Source organism: Coloeus monedula (assembly GCF_965178545.1).
Source record: "Coloeus monedula genome assembly, chromosome: 14".
Lineage (NCBI taxonomy): Eukaryota > Metazoa > Chordata > Aves > Passeriformes > Corvidae > Coloeus > Coloeus monedula.
Genome location: NC_138794.1, coordinates 20,919,327 through 20,936,300, shown reverse-complemented (window position 1 = coordinate 20,936,300; position 16,974 = coordinate 20,919,327). Strand labels below are relative to the sequence as shown.

Genomic DNA, 16,974 nt, shown 5'->3' with positions numbered 1-16,974 from the left:
GGGGACCCCAAGGTCTCAAGTGCAAGGACATTGGGAGAAACAGCAAATATTGCAAGAGAACTGGTAGCTGACAGCTCATTTATATAATTTTCAGCAGTGAAAGACATTCCTTAAACAAGTGATCAGCTTCCAGAAACATGCAAGGGATGGAACAAATGCCCAAACCACTCCTGACAAAGCTCCACCATGAGCAGAAGGGCTCAGAGTTAATGGTGGGGGTTCCATAAGGAGGACCCCAGCCTCACAAGCAGCCCCAGCTTGCAGGCAGGATGCTGGTGCTGCTGCCACTAATGCTCTACCTGCTAAGGAAGCAAACTGGTTCAGGGCAAACCAAAAAACCCCACATTTAGCATGACCCAGCAAGGGTAGGTGCACTGACAGGGACTAAGCATGCATGGCTGAAGGTGTCAGGAGAGCTCCAGCCACAGTGACTGCCTGTTCCATCCACCCTGAAAACTTACCTGGAGGCGGCAGTGTCATTATTTTCCCTCTGGCTTCTTGCTAGAATGGGTTTGTAAGAGATGCAGGGAGATGAATCCCTGAGTAACAACCCCCTGGGATGCAGCAGGAACCTCACCCAGCTCCCAGGCACCCTGTGCTGGATGAGGGTCAGGACAGGGGAAGCTCAGGATGTTGCAAACCCGATTCATCTACTGGATGAGGGTTAAAAACATGGTCTGTATTCAAACACATGTGTGGGATGGGGTAAAAAAACCAGATTCCACAGCTCAGACTCTTTTCTGTGGAAATCAATGGTTACTAGGACACTGGCCCTGGCAAGCAACTCTTCACTCAACTGTGGGGCCAGGAAAGGGCTGTGGGAGTCAAAAGCTGTTTCAAATCAGAGCAACCTTTCCAAACTCCAATCCCAGGAAAAAAATGCCCATTTCCATGGAGCAAGGCAGACAATCCAGTACAAGGCGGTTACCGGTAGGGTTTAGATGCTCCCTTCAATACAGATCCCCCACCTCATACCAGTAAATGCCTTTCAGATCCACATAAAGGAATTTCCCAAGCATCAACCAACATTTCATATCCCAGCAGGAGGGAAACCGGATCAGCATCCTATAATCAAGTGATGCACGCACACATAGTGACACTCGGGACCCAGTTTAATCCCAGCACCACGCCACCAGCACCAGCAGGCAGCACCAGGAATAAGTCTGGTCCACTCAGTGCAAATCCCACAACCAGGTGAAATACATGTACCAAAGGCTACTGAATGGCTTTGGAAAGCAGCTGTGGTCAGAAGCTGGGGGTTCCACAGGTTTGGCAGATGAATCAGAGACTTGCCTAATGACACTTGGCAGGAAGCCTGGAAGGTCTACTGAGTCTTTCAAAGAAACTATTGTGTTGGTCACAGCAGGATTTGAAGGCTCTGGCACTGTGGGGCTCTCAGCTGACTCACTCCAGCTGCAAGGAGGCTTGTCCAATTCAAATTGCTTTCTAAACCAGTAATTCAGAGTATTCAAGGAACTGGACACAAAGCACTACCCACTTTTTCTCTGGGCCTTCCTGGAGCTGCACCTTTGGGGCAGAAAAAGCCCTGGAGCCTAGAAGAGACCCCCAGCAATTCAGTAGCCTTTTCAATTAAAGAGGGATTTCCATACAAAAGCCTGCTGGAAAAGGAGATTTGAGAAGTATATTCTTCTTGTCATGATTTTATTTTTCTGACTTTTTGGTTAGAAATCCCAGAGCTATAGAGGTGTTCCAGAGAGGCCTTTCCCTCCACAGTCATCCTTCCACCTGCCACTCCAGCAAACCAGAAATGCCAACTGATTTCCAAATGTGTTCTTTTGCCAAAGGCAAAGTACAGCTGTACAAGTCATTTTGGGGCAGAGTCCAAGTGAAAGAGGATCCTCACAACCATGGTAGGAGGGAAGAAAATTTTTTCTCTGGATGTCTCAGGGCAGTCACATCCAATTTTTAATGTCTCTGTATGGAAGTCTCGCTTTAATATAAAGAAGTAGCTGAACACCCATCCTTTGGCCAAGAAAGAGGAGTAATTCTTGCACCTTAATACAGGAATTATGATGAACATTCACTTTTCTTTCTGCAGTTCAAGCAAGTATTACAGATCAAATCATGCAAAATGAGGCTGTTAGATCACTTCAGGGCTCTCGACTGATTAATTAATTAGTACCAAAGCATTACAGGTTAATTGTGTGCAGACAGATTCAGGAAAGTGTTTGGTCAGAGCAGTTTAATGCAATGTAGTTTTACCTTCCTAAACTGGAGGGAGAGAATCTGCTGCTTGATAAGCTAAGCAAAAAACAGCATAAAAACCATTAGAGAGAAAAGCATGGAAAGGAGCTGAAATAAACAAACCGTTACAGAGACATATTAATGATGAGTCGTTTTGCAGAGGTCAGAGTTCCTATTAAAAGAAGGTACAGCTGCCTTAGGCTGCCTGCCAGGACGAGCAAGCCACACTGTGAATTGAAATCGAAGGCTGTAAAACTGAAATGGTCGTTAACCGCCCAGAATCAGTGTCAGGACATTTATACAAGTAGGTTTCCAAGAAGCAGCACCTTGAGCCTTCCATGCACCATCTGCAGCATTGTGCTCAAAGCAGGCAACTCCACCACGGGAGACGTCTGGTTAAACGCAGGCGGGAGTATGGACGAGACCATCCCAATTCTCTGCTGGCAAGCAGGTGGCCTGAGCTGGGTGCCCTCTGTGTTTCCAAGGACAGCCCCTGGGAGAAGCTGAAAACTCTCTGATCACTACACATTGCCTTCCAACCAAATCACTAAGGTCTGGCAAAACATCAAAATAAAATAACAGAAGTAGACTTTACAAGAATCTACAGGTTTTGCTTTCTTTGCAGGAACATGTAGTAGCATTAACCAATTCAGGGAATGAAATCAAACACACAAGTCCTGCACAAGACATCTGGATGAGCTACTTACCAGTGGTCACCAGCTCTCCCAAAGGAGTGTCTTCAGGGAATCATGCCCTAGCCAAAGGGCCACACTGCTGGACTGTGGCAGCAGCCCCTTGCAGGCTGTAGGAAACAACCTCTGTGCATTGACCTGCAGTCAGGAACAGTTCCTCAAGCCTTGAGCTCACCCACGTGGCAATCAAAAGTCTACAGCTAACAGGAACAAGCTAGTCAGCAGCATGTAAGCTCAGTGGTTTAAGCGCACTGAGGTGCATGTTATGCCTATGCAACAACCTCACCATATAGCCTTGGAAGTGACTGCAGCGTAGGCACCCCCTCTGGGATGCACCAAGCCAGACTACCACATCCAGAGATGCTGACAGATCAAACCTTCTCAGCCTCTGTTCTGAAGACCAGTGAACCACCAAACTTCAGTGCTCTAGAATGGTGCTACAGAAGACAGCAGAAAGAACCACATGGAAGTCCACCTGAAGGTGCACCTCTTCAGGTCTCCTACCCCAAACATGTGAGTCCCAGTGATGTGGAAGCCAGCAAGACTCCAACTCTTGCTCTAAAAATGACCACAGAGAGATTCTGAAAACTGGTCCTGCCAACTGTACATTCCACCTGTGGAGGCAGAACCTCCATGTGAATAATAACGAAAAAAGTACTTCAGCCTGAAGTCCTGACACTTTCCACAAAAAATTTCCATCAAGAAGAAAAACCTGAAGGGCTCACTGACTCTTCTCCTTCAGGAAAGCAAAGACAGCAGAAGTTTAGGACTGTTGCTCAGGAGCAGCTTTAACCCAACGAACATGGGTGGCACCTGGCCTTTTGGCAGCAGCTTCACCCTCTTCACCCCCCGCCACACGATCCTGGTCCGTTCCCAGCGCCAACTGCTGGTCATGCAGCCAAAGGATATGCAGGCTGGGTGGGATCCAGCTGGGAAAATCAAATGCTCACAGTAAAAGGCTGAGGATCACTCACTCACCTGATCCATCTTTCATATGCTGTGCTGGTCCATGGGAGAAGCCAGACAGAGAAGCTGTGTCCTTCGAGCTGTGTCCTCCTGCAACATCCCTGTGAGCTCCATGCCCTTTCTGGCACTGCCAGGCACAGCTTTGCATTATCTGCCTTACTGACCAGCACCTCACCTTGTCCTCAACACTGTCAGACACCCTCAGAGCTTCCAGAGCTCACACTGCACCTCGTGCTGCTCTCACCCTGTCCTGGCCTCCTGGGGATCCAGGTTCCTCCTCCCCACACTCCTCCCAAGCACAACCACCCTAAGTGGCAGCTGTATCCCTGGGGTGGTTCTATCCCTTGGGCTGATCCCAGGGGCAGCTGTATCCCTGTGCTCTGGGCTTCCCCCAGGCAGCTCTCTGTCTGGAAGCACAACTCACAGGTTTAACTTGTCTCAAAACATTTTTCTTATCACTGAAAGGGAAAAGCATCTTTTTACCCTCCAGGAATACTAAAGACCTTCTTGAGGGAAGTTCCCAAAATCCTTGCTGGCTAGAATGCTAGTGTAGGCAGTAGTGTGGTTTTAATCATGATTTCTTGCATAAGACAAATAGGGATGTGTCTTGGCTTGGATGTAAAGAAAATAGCAAGAGGCAGAACAAAGGTTGCCTGTGCCATGAACCCCTTGTGCTCATGGATGTGATCAAACAGTAAGCACTGACAACGCTTTTTTTTTAATCCCCAGTATTAAGACAACACGGGCTTTATTCACTGCACATCCTGAGACAGTGCTGAACACTGAACTGAGGGTCTCTTGAGGAGCCTTGATATTATCAGAAGAAAAAGACCATCATGTATTAACTGAAGTTTAACCTCAATATGCTAAATTTGCTTTTCAGACTAGAGATTTAAGCCCCAGAGAGCACGATCAAATTGTGGAGGCTACAGCCAGCACAACCCCGCCTGCAGGCAGCTGGCGCTTCACTTCAATTACGTTCCAGCATATCCATGTAGAGCTGCGACAGCACAGCTACATCAGAACCCAATCTACCCTGCTGGAAACAGGGGATTCCTGAGCAGGGCACCAGATGCTCCAGCGTGCCTGGTCTGATTCTCCTGGGACCGGGCTGTCTGTGCCCCAGGTTCCTCAGGGACTTACTAGCACACACAGCACAGGGCTCTGCTAATGAAATGCAGCATCAGCAATGAATGTGTCTCCCTCGAGCAAGCTCAGGGCCATTACAGTTACTGGATAAAGGCAAATGCTCGTGTTATCCTGAGGAACACATCTAAAGTAGTGAATCAAGGGCTCAAGTATAACTTTTCCTTCTATTGGAAAAGTGGACTTCAAAAAGGTCTGCTCCAGGCATGTCCAGCACCCATGGGATGAAGCCTCCTTCCCATTCATGAAGAGGAGCTCAGCATTTTATAAGCTATCTCTGAAAATACAGAGCTGTTCTTAAGTGCTGGACCATAGCATTATACATTTCTACCACATCCCCTCTACCAGTCTCAGTTCTTCATTAAATTTCATTTTATCATATGCTTTCAAACTCCTTTGGCTGTTTATCATCCTCTTAAAGGTTTTAGCCCTTCAACTACTCATAATTTTCTTTGGAAGTGAAGACAGCCATCCCCGTTTTTCATGCACTTGCTGAATTTCAGTCTTGCAAGGGCAGGATGCAGAACTGTCAACACCACTCACTTTATTTAACCACTCAAGTTGATGGTCTGGGCTGGTACATCACCCCACTGGCACTGAAAAGTTAACTGCTTGAAAAACATAGATTTCAGTCTGGCACCTTTTCCAATCCTCTCCTGCAATCACTCCATGAAATTACTCTCTTTTGGTATTTCTTTACCCTGAGATAAAGAAATCTTTCTCATTCCAGTTCATTCCTCACATGGAAGTGAACAAGAGCTCAGGAGACCCTAAAATAGGCTTAACAGTGGCTCCATCCTCATATAGACAAGCACCTGGACTCGAGCTGCTTGAGCTGCAGCAATGATCAATATTCCTCAGTGCTCTTCCACAGCATGAAAATTGACCTACACAAGCTGTCCAGTGAAGGATAAAAACAGCAAAATATGTCTATGACAGCAAACCTGACAATTCCAAGTTATGTTTTGAGGGAACCAGCATTGCACAAAAGCTACTCAGGAAGCCCACGGAGAGCCGGGCAGCCTGTCCATCCCAGGAGCTGGACAGAGGGACTGGCAATTCCCTACAGACACTCCTCCTCACTGGCTCTCTGATCCGTCACATTATTGGGCATGTTTTGGACCAGCAGACTTCCAAGTATAAGGTTTCCTATGAACTTGTCTGCCTCCAAGGTTAATACTGCTTGAGACAAATACAAGGCACTCCGAAACCCGCCTCAGCTGTCAGCAGTGAACCCTTTTCAACATTTAAAAGCCAATACTGAGGCTTTCATGTACGCATGGTTGTGCTCACGGCTGCTTTCCTGCCACATGTCCCGCTCCTTATCAAGCACTCCCTGCACACACAGAACGAGTGTGCTGGTGTTCATACACCATGGCAGGAGCTATCAGCAGGCCCGTGATAAAGCAGCTCCGAGTGTTGTGTTGCTGTACAAGACACATTATTATTTCACTGACTGGAAAACAGATGTATTGAGTCTTTGCTTGTCAAGGTCACAGACCGAATCGGTGTCAGAGATGCAGAAATATTGCAATTTTTTCTGCAGGTAATTTACTATTTGCTGAGAAAAACATGGATTTGGGTATAACAATTCAGGGCTAGATTTCATTAACAGAGAAGGTGGAAAACAATCAATTAAGTTACACATTCCTGTATCAGCCTCTGTAATGCTCTGAAGATGGCTCAGATTTGTGTATTTTAACTTGGAATTATTGCTGCCTCTATGGCCCGAGTTAAACTTAGAAAGACATCAAGGAGTGAGAAATGGCAAAAAAAAGCAAAGTAAATATTGGACAATGAGATGCCCAAGAAAGGTGACATCCTCCTGGCAGCTCACTACACATAGAAAACCAAAAAAAAAGAAAATAAAACTGCCTGTAACAGCCCTTCCATCTTCCTCTTCTTGGGACCAGGCAATGCTGTGAAGGGTGAGACTGAGTCAGTGAGAGATAACAACTTCATTCACTCAAGACCTTCTTCCCCTCATCGGAAGAGAGCAAGGGTAGAGCAGGCTTTAATTCCATCTCCTGGAAACTGCCTCTGCTGTGGCATGAGAGGTGCCTTGTTTGGAGATGACCACACTCTCCCCTCCGTGCAATGGTATCTCTGGCCTGGGAAACATCTCTTTTTATGAGGTTTCCAGAGAGAAGCACAGTTCTCACATGTGATATACTCTGTATTTTAACAGTGGCCCTGAAGGGCATTGGCTCATCAGCCTACACACTCAGCTCTGCTTGGCCTTCTAGGGGAAATGGACATATGGACAGGAGGCTATGGAAAGGGAACTGAAAAATCTCCCTTTGGAATTGTTGGGGATTGTTATTCAGAGTGCACAACTGCCAAGAAACCCCACTCAAACCAGACACCACATTGTGCAGGTAGTTATAGCAATGGGAAACAGACACCTCTGTCCTACAGGTCACAGGGTGTGGAGATGAGTCATTGACGCCTTTAACTTTGCCTTTCCAGTGGGTACTGGCTGTCCCTCCTTCCAGAGTTTGGGACACTTCCATCCCACAAATCAAACTGACTGAGTGCTCTCAGGTGCCTCAGCTGGCATCTGACCAGGGGGTTACACCACTCCTCGCCAAAAGCAAAGTCCCATTGATGCCTTAGGTTTTAACTTTTATATTTTTCAAATCCTGTACTGCCTAGCATGTAACTCTGAAGTTTCTTGTGGCCTGTTAGCTACTGTTCTCTTATGCCAGGCAGACATAACAAGACACTCTAGGTTTGCTCTCCAAGGACACCTAGATTGTCCCAGGCTCCAAAATATGTAAACTAAGGCCTCTGAAGAGGAGGGCAAACTTGGGGTAGTTACATCATTAACTGGGGTTGTAACTGAAGAATTGATCCTGATATGCAAATGGACCAAACTTATAAAAGTGTGAAGAACTCGTGACCTGGGGTCCATCTTGGGAGTTGCCTCTTGACTCCCCGGGGTGTACCTTGAAGGCCCTTCAAATAAATACCTACCTTTGTTCCCTTACTCTTGTCTAGTCTCTGTTTTTAGGTGGCCATCTCAGGCATCACTGTCAGACATTACAGATGCCCAGCTGCTAAACAGGGAACTCGTCTGAACTAAACCTGCTTTTCAGGAACCAGGTGCTCCTGAGTTTCCAGCACACTTGATTATAGCAACAGATCTTTCTCCTTCATTTGATATTATGTGCAAAGCAAGAGGGACAACATCGGGAATGGCTTCCAGCCAGAAGAGACAAGTGGCAAGGCCCTCTCCTGAGCTCAACTGCCACCCCGAGCAGTCATCCAAGAAAAGATCAGAGGCAATGTCACTACACTCTATAAATATCTGCATATGATGCAGCCGTGACAGTAGAAAGATATTTGAGCAAGGAAGCAATGCTCTAACAAGACTGAGGAGCAGACACCTGCATGAGGTAAGAGGTGCTGATCACTTCCAGCAGAGAGGTTTGCCTAGCACTCAGATGAAGATTTTATATAAAATTGCATCTCTCTGCACAATAGACTCTCCAGACTCACTAGTTCTTACAAAAAGGACACCTAAAAAGATGTCTTGAGAGCTGTGGCCCATGAATGCAGCTAAGGCAGACCCTGGACAGGACTGAGAGCTCTTCCTCTCACTTTGTGAAATAATTATAGGCAAGTGCTTTGAGACATAAGAGGTTTGTTTAAAAAAAAAAAAAAACCACAACAAAACAGCTACTCCAAAATAAAAAAAAATCCAGTCAGCAGCCAGAGCAGAAGGCAAGTCACTGTGGCCAAAAGCTGTTCCTCACACTGTCCAGTATCAGATAGGCTAAAAGACCAGCAAAGACACTGAGCTGTTTGCTCATAGGGAAAATCCTTCCAAAAGACTAGTTCCTGAGGGCACAAAGAGTAAATACCCTGCATGCTCTGTTTAATAAAAGGATGATGTTCTCTCTATGGCCATTTTCAACATCTCTATTCTTTTGGCCCCCTTAGCACCACCTCTGGAAAATTCTACAAGTTAAAACCCAAAAAAATCATGTTCTCGTTACCCAATTCATATCCTTCAATTTACATGACAACCCTTTCCTCTGACAGGATTAGGGAGACCAAGTAAGACCATCCAAACTGCCCTTAACATAGAATCACAGAATGGTTTGGGTTGGAAGGGACCTTAAAGCTCATCTCGTTCCATCCCTCTGCCATGGGCAGAGACACCTTCCACTAGCCCAGGTTGCTCCAAACCCCATCCAACCTGGCCTGGAACTCTTCCAGGCATGGGGCAACCACAGCTTCTCTGGACAACCTGTGCCAGGCCCTCACAGGGAAGAATTTCATCCTAATAGCCCAACTAACCCTGCCCTCTGGCAGTTTGAAGCCACTCCCTCTTGTCCTGTCACTCCAGGCCCTTGTAAAGAGTCTCTCTCCATCCTTCTTTTAGGCTGCCTTCAGGTACTGGAAGGCCACAATTAGGTTACCCAAAAGCTTCTCCAGGATGAACAGTTCCAGCCTTTCCTAACAGCAGAGGTGCTCCATCCCTCTGACAATCTTGGTGCCTCCTCTGGACTTGTTCCAACAGCTCCATTGCTGTGCTGGAATCCCAGAGCAGAATGTGTTCATAAGTCACCCCAGAAGCAGGGATTTCCAACCTCAGTTTCTTTTCTTGAAGATTTTTCCATGTCTTCATGTATCTCTACCATGTTACTACACTTTCTATTGCTTTAAGAAGTGGTGAAGAGAACAGGCAAATATTTTGGTTAAACATATTCTATATAAACATATAAAGACAGAAAGAGAGAAACCTGAGAAAACCACCACATTTTCTTCGGATTGGAATATCCATTTTTGTTTTCTAACCACCAGAGCAGCCTCCCACAGCAATCCTGTTCTGCATCACTTGTCCCATTGCCTTTGTTAGCTTCAAACCCAGCAAATCCAAATCCATTCTGTGTTAAAGAGAGCTGCACAGTGTTATCTGCTGTTCTGCATGTTGCTCATCATGCTTTTCAAGTTCTCCTAGGCAAGCTCTCCAGATGTTCCTGGATTTAATTACACTCCTAATTGTTTTCTGAAAGTCTCCTTGCTATTCCACTCACTTGCCTTCCAGAACTGTTATGATACATTATTTAATTACAACATAAAAAGCCCCACTTCATTCAAGCCCTTGCCTTGCATCTTAGACAACAGTTTCCAAAAATCCTGGCTCAAGCCTTCAGCACTTGTAGGGCTCTGCAGGGAACCAGACTTTTATACGCCTCCTCCCTAACTCATTAGGGAACCTGGAAGTTGCCATGAATTCAAGGAAAGGTCAATTTTGCCATTTAGCAATTATTTAGTCACTGCTTCTTACAACAGAAGGGGCAGACAGCAGAGTTACGAGGCAAAATGAAATTGCCCTTCCCCAGGCTTTGACAATCATGTATATAAGCGGTTGGAAAAATGACCGGAGAATTTGTGGAAATTGAATGTGCTGCTGATTTAAGTGGGGCAGCACAGAGTCCCTTTGCCAGCACTGGGCTCCCACAGATGGAAACTGGGGTGCAGCCATGGCAGCATTAGACTGACAAGTTCGAGATGTTCAGGGCTCAGAGCTCTGCAGCCATGGGCCAGATTTACCGCGCCTGAGCCACAGCCTCAAGTGGTGGTGCAGCCAAAAGACACCAGGTGCACTGCCTGCATGGGCTCTACATTGCTCCATGCCTTCCTCAGCAGACCTAACTTTGGGAATCCGGCTGGGAACGCTGAAGATATTCCTTGCAGGATGGACGAACCCTCCTTTACTGTTAAACTGATTAAAGCTGCAATTTGAGCATAGTCAAGGGAAAGAAAAGTTAAGCTGCAGGCAACCCAAACATCTCAACATCTTTATTAAAGCCTCTCTCAGCTTGTAATCCGCAGAATGGAGTCACTGGGCTCAGTTAAGAGATTTCCTGTTCATGGTATGATCTGAGGCTGCGGGCTGTGGAAGCTGTATGGGCATTTGATGGTGCTGAAGATGTCATGGTGTGCAGCCAGTTTGCAATTAGCTCACACCCCAGCATGACATGATACCAGCACAAAGAAACTGAATTTAGGCAACTTCACTTTGGCATTACCCCAGTTTTAACACCTGACTTCCAAGCAGCACTTTTTTATCTCTTTTGGTCCTGCGTTTATTTTTATGAATGTCTGACTCCCTGAGGCATCAATGCTTGACATGCTGGAAATGGATTATTTATAAACCATCAGCAGGGAAGAGGCACACTCATTTGGAGAGCTCATAGACTGAAGAACATTCCCAGTGAATTCAAAGAAATTTCGAGGCTTTTTTGAATGCCTCACACAATCACTGATACCTTGGGTGCTGCTGGCATGTCATCCGGTAATTTTGTGTTTCCTAACCTCAGTCAGGCTCAGCTGACAGCATGTTTATCATACCTTTTCCCTGCGAACAAAGCCTTATTCCTACCCCAGATCCTCTGCTGGAGGCCATTCCTGACCCAGGAATGCTGATCTCATTGCTGCTCAGCCCCTATCTACATTGTAGAAATGCCTTTTTGGCAATAAGATAAGGCACCCGAGCACAGAACCCAGCGGGCCCCTTGCTCTGTCTGGTGAACAGCTTTACTACAATGAAGGCAGGAAGGTCAGTGCTGTTCCCTGAGTTTAACTGGAGACACTCGTGTTTGTCAGGATTTCACAATTACAGCTTGGACTGAGGCGTCACTGGGGTCTGCAGCTTTCTCATGAGGGGAAGAGGAGAGGCAGCACGGATCAATCTCTGGTCTCTGGTGACCAGGGACAAGACCCGAGGGACCAGCATTAAGCTGTACAAGGGGGGTTAAGATAGATTATTGGATATTAAGAAAGGGTTCTTCACTCAGAAGGTGGTGGGTCACCAGAACAGGCTCCACAGGGCAGTAGTCCCGGCCCCAAGGCTGCCAGAGCTCCAGGAGTGTTTGGACAACCAGCTCAGGCACAGCGTGGGATTGTTGGGGTGTCCTGTGCAGGGCCAGGAGCTGGTCTCGATGATCCTTGTGGAGAGGATATTCCATGATTCTATTCTATGATGCCACCACTTCACACACCCACCCAGCCAAACACAATGTGCGATGCTGACAGGCCCTGCCCTGCAATAGCTGTGACACCCCCAAGCTCTCTTTGGGGAGGCGAGGGACTGGTCTACAGCACACCAGCTCCTCTGGAGACCCCGAGCCATCGCTTGGTTTTCTCCCCTGGAGCAGCTCCCCGGGGATGGCCAGGCCCATTGGCTACACCACTTCCAGGCGGCCGGCCCCGCGCTCCCTCCGAGGCCGGGGTAGCCTCACGGCTTGGGTGAGGGCCAGCCCGCCCTCCCCGCTGCACCCGCGGCCGGCCCGGCCCGGCCCGGCCCGCCTCCCCCGCCTGTCCCCCGCAAGCCCCGCGCCCGCTGTCACCGCACCCACGGCAGCGGCCAGCCCGGGGACACACCCACAGCAGCGCCTTCCCACGGGCCGGCGCTCACCTGTTCTGGGGTCGGATGCCCAGCAGGTAACTCCGCCGGTCCGGCCGCGAGGCCCAGGCCGCGCTCTCGGCCTCCTCCGCCCCGTCGATGTGGCTCGTTCCCCGCCCGTAGAGGCCCTCGAGGGCCCGGCGGGTCGAGCCCATGGCCGGAGTGCGGCTGCCCTGCCCCGCGGCCGTCGCTGCCCGCCCTGTCACTCAGCACCGCCCTTTATAGGCGCCCCGCACATGCCGCTGTCAATCGTGACGCAGCGGCCACTGCCCGGCCTCCCCGGGCCCGCTGCCCGGCCTCCTCCTCCTGCCGCCGTCGCTGCCAGCTCGAGTCCAGCCTTTGAGGAAGAAGTGAACTTTTTCTTATACTAACCTCCCAACCGCGGGGGATTTCTCACACCTCAAAGATGTCTCTGGTGACCACTGCCAGGACCCGACGGTGCAGCATGAAGTTGTGTCAGGTTTACGTTGGATATGAAGAAAAGGCTCTTCCCCCAGAGAATGGTCGGGCACTGCCCAGGCTCCCCAGGGAATGGTCATGGCACCAAGGCTGCCAGAGCTCCAGGTGAGTTTGGACAATGCTCTCAGGCACAGGGTTGGATTGTTGGGCTGTCCTGTGCAGAACCAGAAGTTGGACTCATTGGTCCTTGTGGGTACCTTCCAGCTCAGGATATTCCATGATTCTGTGATCTCTCAGGATCAGCTACAACATCCCCCGATTCCTTGCAGGCACAAGGCTCCCACCCTGGCTGGCTGCACCACTCAGTGTGGTCATGGCAGTCACATCCTCACATTGGGGTCTCATGACTTGGCAGCCTGTTTTTTATCCCAGAATGCCAAAGAGAAAGTCTGTGATGGTATTTATTCAGTCTCCATTAAAAAAGACAGCAAAAAAGAGGGATGTAAAAGGTGGATACATGTCACAAACAATTACTAGCAGTGATTTAATACCAAATGAAAATATAATGAGTAATAAAATTGGATTATTTTCTTGTTCTACCTTTCTCTTGCCTGTCAAGCTGTTGCATCATGAGCTGCAGACATGTCACTGGTGGCACCACATCCCTCCAGCACTGGAATGATGGATGGAGCAGATTCATCTGAGTGGATTAGCTGCCTGCCCATGGCTGCACAGCAGCGATTGCGGCAGGAGCAGGGAAATGATGGCAAATTGCTCCTTTCCAGGAAATACAACATGATTTGAGCTGATCCTCCCTGGGCAGGAGAGGCAGCAGATGTGGCGGCAAGCAGCAGGGCAGGTGATGGATCAGTTGGTGCAGGACACTCCTGATTCCTTTTCCCCAGCAAACACTGTGATTTGGAAGGTGACTTTGGATAGGGATTGGCACCAGGGTATGCACGGACACACAGAGTGTGTTCATCACCTATACAGGTGACACAACAGTGGCAGATTATCAGGCATGTCAGGTGCAGGATTTGTGATAGCAGAGAGGATACTTGATCTTGGCAAATGCAAAGGAGATGGACCTCATAAGACATTTGGATGTGGTCCTAGGAAATATGGAGAATGGTGGTCCCAGAGGGCTGACTGAAGACTTCACCTTCACCAGGCAGTGAAATAGGAGATGAAATTGCATAAAACAAATGTAACATGATCCACGGGGGAAACCACAATACTTATTTTCAATAGGCAGCAGTGCGCTCTGTGTGAGCTAATGTCACTTAGAAATAATTCATCTCAACCAGAATACAGCAGACCCCCAAAATACCCAAATGCAGAACTCAGAGAAGGGCAGCAAGGATGAGCCAAGGTCCAGACTGGCTGCTGCATGAAGGGTACCTATGACGACTGGGACTCTTCAGCCTGGAAGAAACTACTGAGGTGCCCATGACTGAGGTATACACAGCTGAGAAGGACAAGGAGAAAAGTCAAATTAGCAGGTAAAATAAGTGAAAGGGAGATGCTTCCTCCCTCCCCTTAGCTTTAGGCTACTCCCACTCATGGCTGTGGCTGTTCACTGTCAACAGGGATTAATAAAATCCACAGGACAAATCTGTGGAAAGAAAATCTCCTGAGGTTTATGCAGGATGAAGATAGTACCTTCAGTTCAAGAAATGTTTGAGCTGCATAAGAATATTCAGTGTGTGCGTGCCGTGATCTCACACCCTTTGCTCTGCTCTGGCTGCTGCCCAAATGTGGGAGGCAGGATGCTGGGCTGGGAGGACCCAAGCTGACATTCTCCTGCTCCTGTCCCTTTCTCGGGAAGGAGAAAGAGGACTTTCAGGTCCCACACCTTCAGGAAACCTGAATTCAAGTCCCAGCCTATGAATTACACATTATTTTACCATGAGCCCAGTCTCCTGGCATATTGATCTGATGGAGCAGAGCCCAGACTATCTAAGAAGCGTGTCCAGAACAGGTAGGTTTCTGCTTTGAGCCTGGAACTGTGTCTGTTCAGATTCCCCAATACAGGAAAGATACTAATATGGTGGATCAAGTCCAGTGAGGCCATCAAAAAGATTGAAGGAGCTCAAACACCTGACATAGGAGAAGAGGATGAGAGAAACTGGGTTTTAGGCTTCAGGGAAAGACCTTGTTTTCTTCACTACCTCACAGGAGGGCACAGACTCAGAGGTGCAGACTGATGGAATGAGAGGAGAAAATGCAAATGGCAAGGAGGAAAGTTCTGATTAGATACTAGGAAAATTACTTGCCCTGTGAAGCGAATCAAGCAGTACCACAGGGACCCAAGAGGTGGGCAATCTCCACTCTGTGAGACAGTTGGCTGTGGATGGGACATGGTGCTGAGCAGCTGATTGATGTCCTGCTCAGAGTGGGGGGCTGGACCAGAGACCCCCAGAGCTCCCTTCCCACCCTGCTCATACCATGATTTGGTGTTTCACCCTGTCAGTGGAGAGAAGCCTGGATAGTGAGCACAGGTTTAGCTCCAATGTGATGAGAAAGAGCCTGCTATGGTGTTTGATCGTCCCTCCCAGATGCACAGGGGTTATGTTATATTCTTTCTCTGCCCTTGCAAGCTCCGAATGGTTGTTGTGCCCGTCACTTGCTGAGACAGCTTCCTCTCACAGCATCTGCTCTCCCGTCAGTCTGCTCAGAGAGTGACAGTGCCCTCTGCTCCCAGCTCTGGGGGAAACGTGTTCAGCTGCTGGAGCCTGAGCAAGCTGGGCACGAGGCTTCAGTCCTCATTAGCAAAGCTTTCTTCCTCTGCCTGCAAATCCAGCACTGACTCACAGAATCGCAGATGTTTTCTCACTCCTCTCGCACAATTTATCCTTCCCTTTCCCATTCTGCACCCTTAAGTTCCTCCCTTTCTAAAATGACAGGCTTCTTCATGCGCTCTGACAACAAGCTCTCACCTCTGGTTCTTCCCCAAATATTCACAGATGGTGCCAGGGAAGGGCTCTGACAGAGGACGAGCACAATGGACTTTTTGAGGAGGTCTTTGGAGGAGGATTCTCTCTCCAAACCTGGAGAAACAGTCTACAGGGAACGCAGCAACCTCCAGCTATTTGAAGAGATTCTGCATCAACCAGAAGTGTTATCTTTAGCCATAGGAAAGTTCTGGGCTTTATTTAATGATAATTTTTATTAGCTACCTGTGCTGCATAGACAATAATTGTGTAGCATACGCGTGACATGGAGCTGCTGGCACATACTCATTTACAATCATTCATAGATTTTCAACCTGCAAGGGTGTATTTCCAAATGCCTGGCTGGACCCTTGAGAAAATAGGAAAAAGGACAGTCTGTGTCATTTCAGATAGCTGGGGAGATGAGCACAAAGAAAGGTCCCATGCTAAGCATCACTTTTCTTGTATCCATGGAAGGAGAGGATCAGTCCTTTTTGGAGCAGGGGTTGCTCTGGGTCACATTGGATGGACAAGGTGTAGCAGGTTTTCCTGCCTTTGCAGTGTTAGATTCTGTCCCATTCTGCACAAAGGAAAGGATGTGGAGGGAGAAAATCCTTCCTTGATCCACCAGGTGTGTTTGGTTTGGCTTTTTCCTACCACCTTCTTCCCCAGTGGTTATAAAAGAAAAGCAGCAGGTAGAGGTGCAGCCCTCAGCCTTGCTTAGTCCCTCCAACCCTATGGCACAGCTCAGCCCTGCCCTGGGTTCCATAGAGCGTGGATCCATGAGCACTCGGCCACAACTGCTTCTCTCTGCCATCCTGATGCCCCTATTTGTGCCCTTCCATGCTGCCACCTGGGAGAGACATCCCTGATGGCCTTGCTTTTCCTTGGTCGGCCCATAGCCACTGCTACAGCATAGAGAAATTTCAGCAGCAGAGTGAGAGTCTCACAGCCTCCTCTCTGGTCCATCATCCCCCTCATGCTGAAGTCTTGGTCCCCGTCACTCCTGGCACCATGGGAACCTGCTTCCTAGGATTATGAACATGGGGAGAAGCCAGCCAGATGCGAATTTCTGTGCCCTGGGAATGGGAACCTTGTCACCCCACATCCTGAGCCCAGACCGGCTTAATTCCTATGGGCTTTGTGTCACGCTCCCTTCCCAGTCACTTCAAAGTTCTTTGGGAGTGACACTCAGTCACTCCCTGGCCACACT

General features: G+C 48.4%; 1 protein-coding gene across 1 annotated transcript in view; it reads right to left on the bottom strand.

The window, feature by feature from the left end:
- ALPK3 (alpha kinase 3) overlaps positions 1 to 12,630 on the bottom strand; it is a 33,269-nt gene extending 20,639 nt beyond the window's left edge. The window contains exon 1 of the mRNA XM_082290920.1: positions 12,442 to 12,630. Within this exon, the coding sequence (XP_082147046.1) occupies positions 12,442 to 12,584 (143 nt within the window). The 5' untranslated portion in view covers positions 12,585 to 12,630. The remainder of the gene's footprint in view (positions 1 to 12,441) is intronic.
- Positions 12,631 to 16,974: the final 4,344 nt, after the last annotated feature.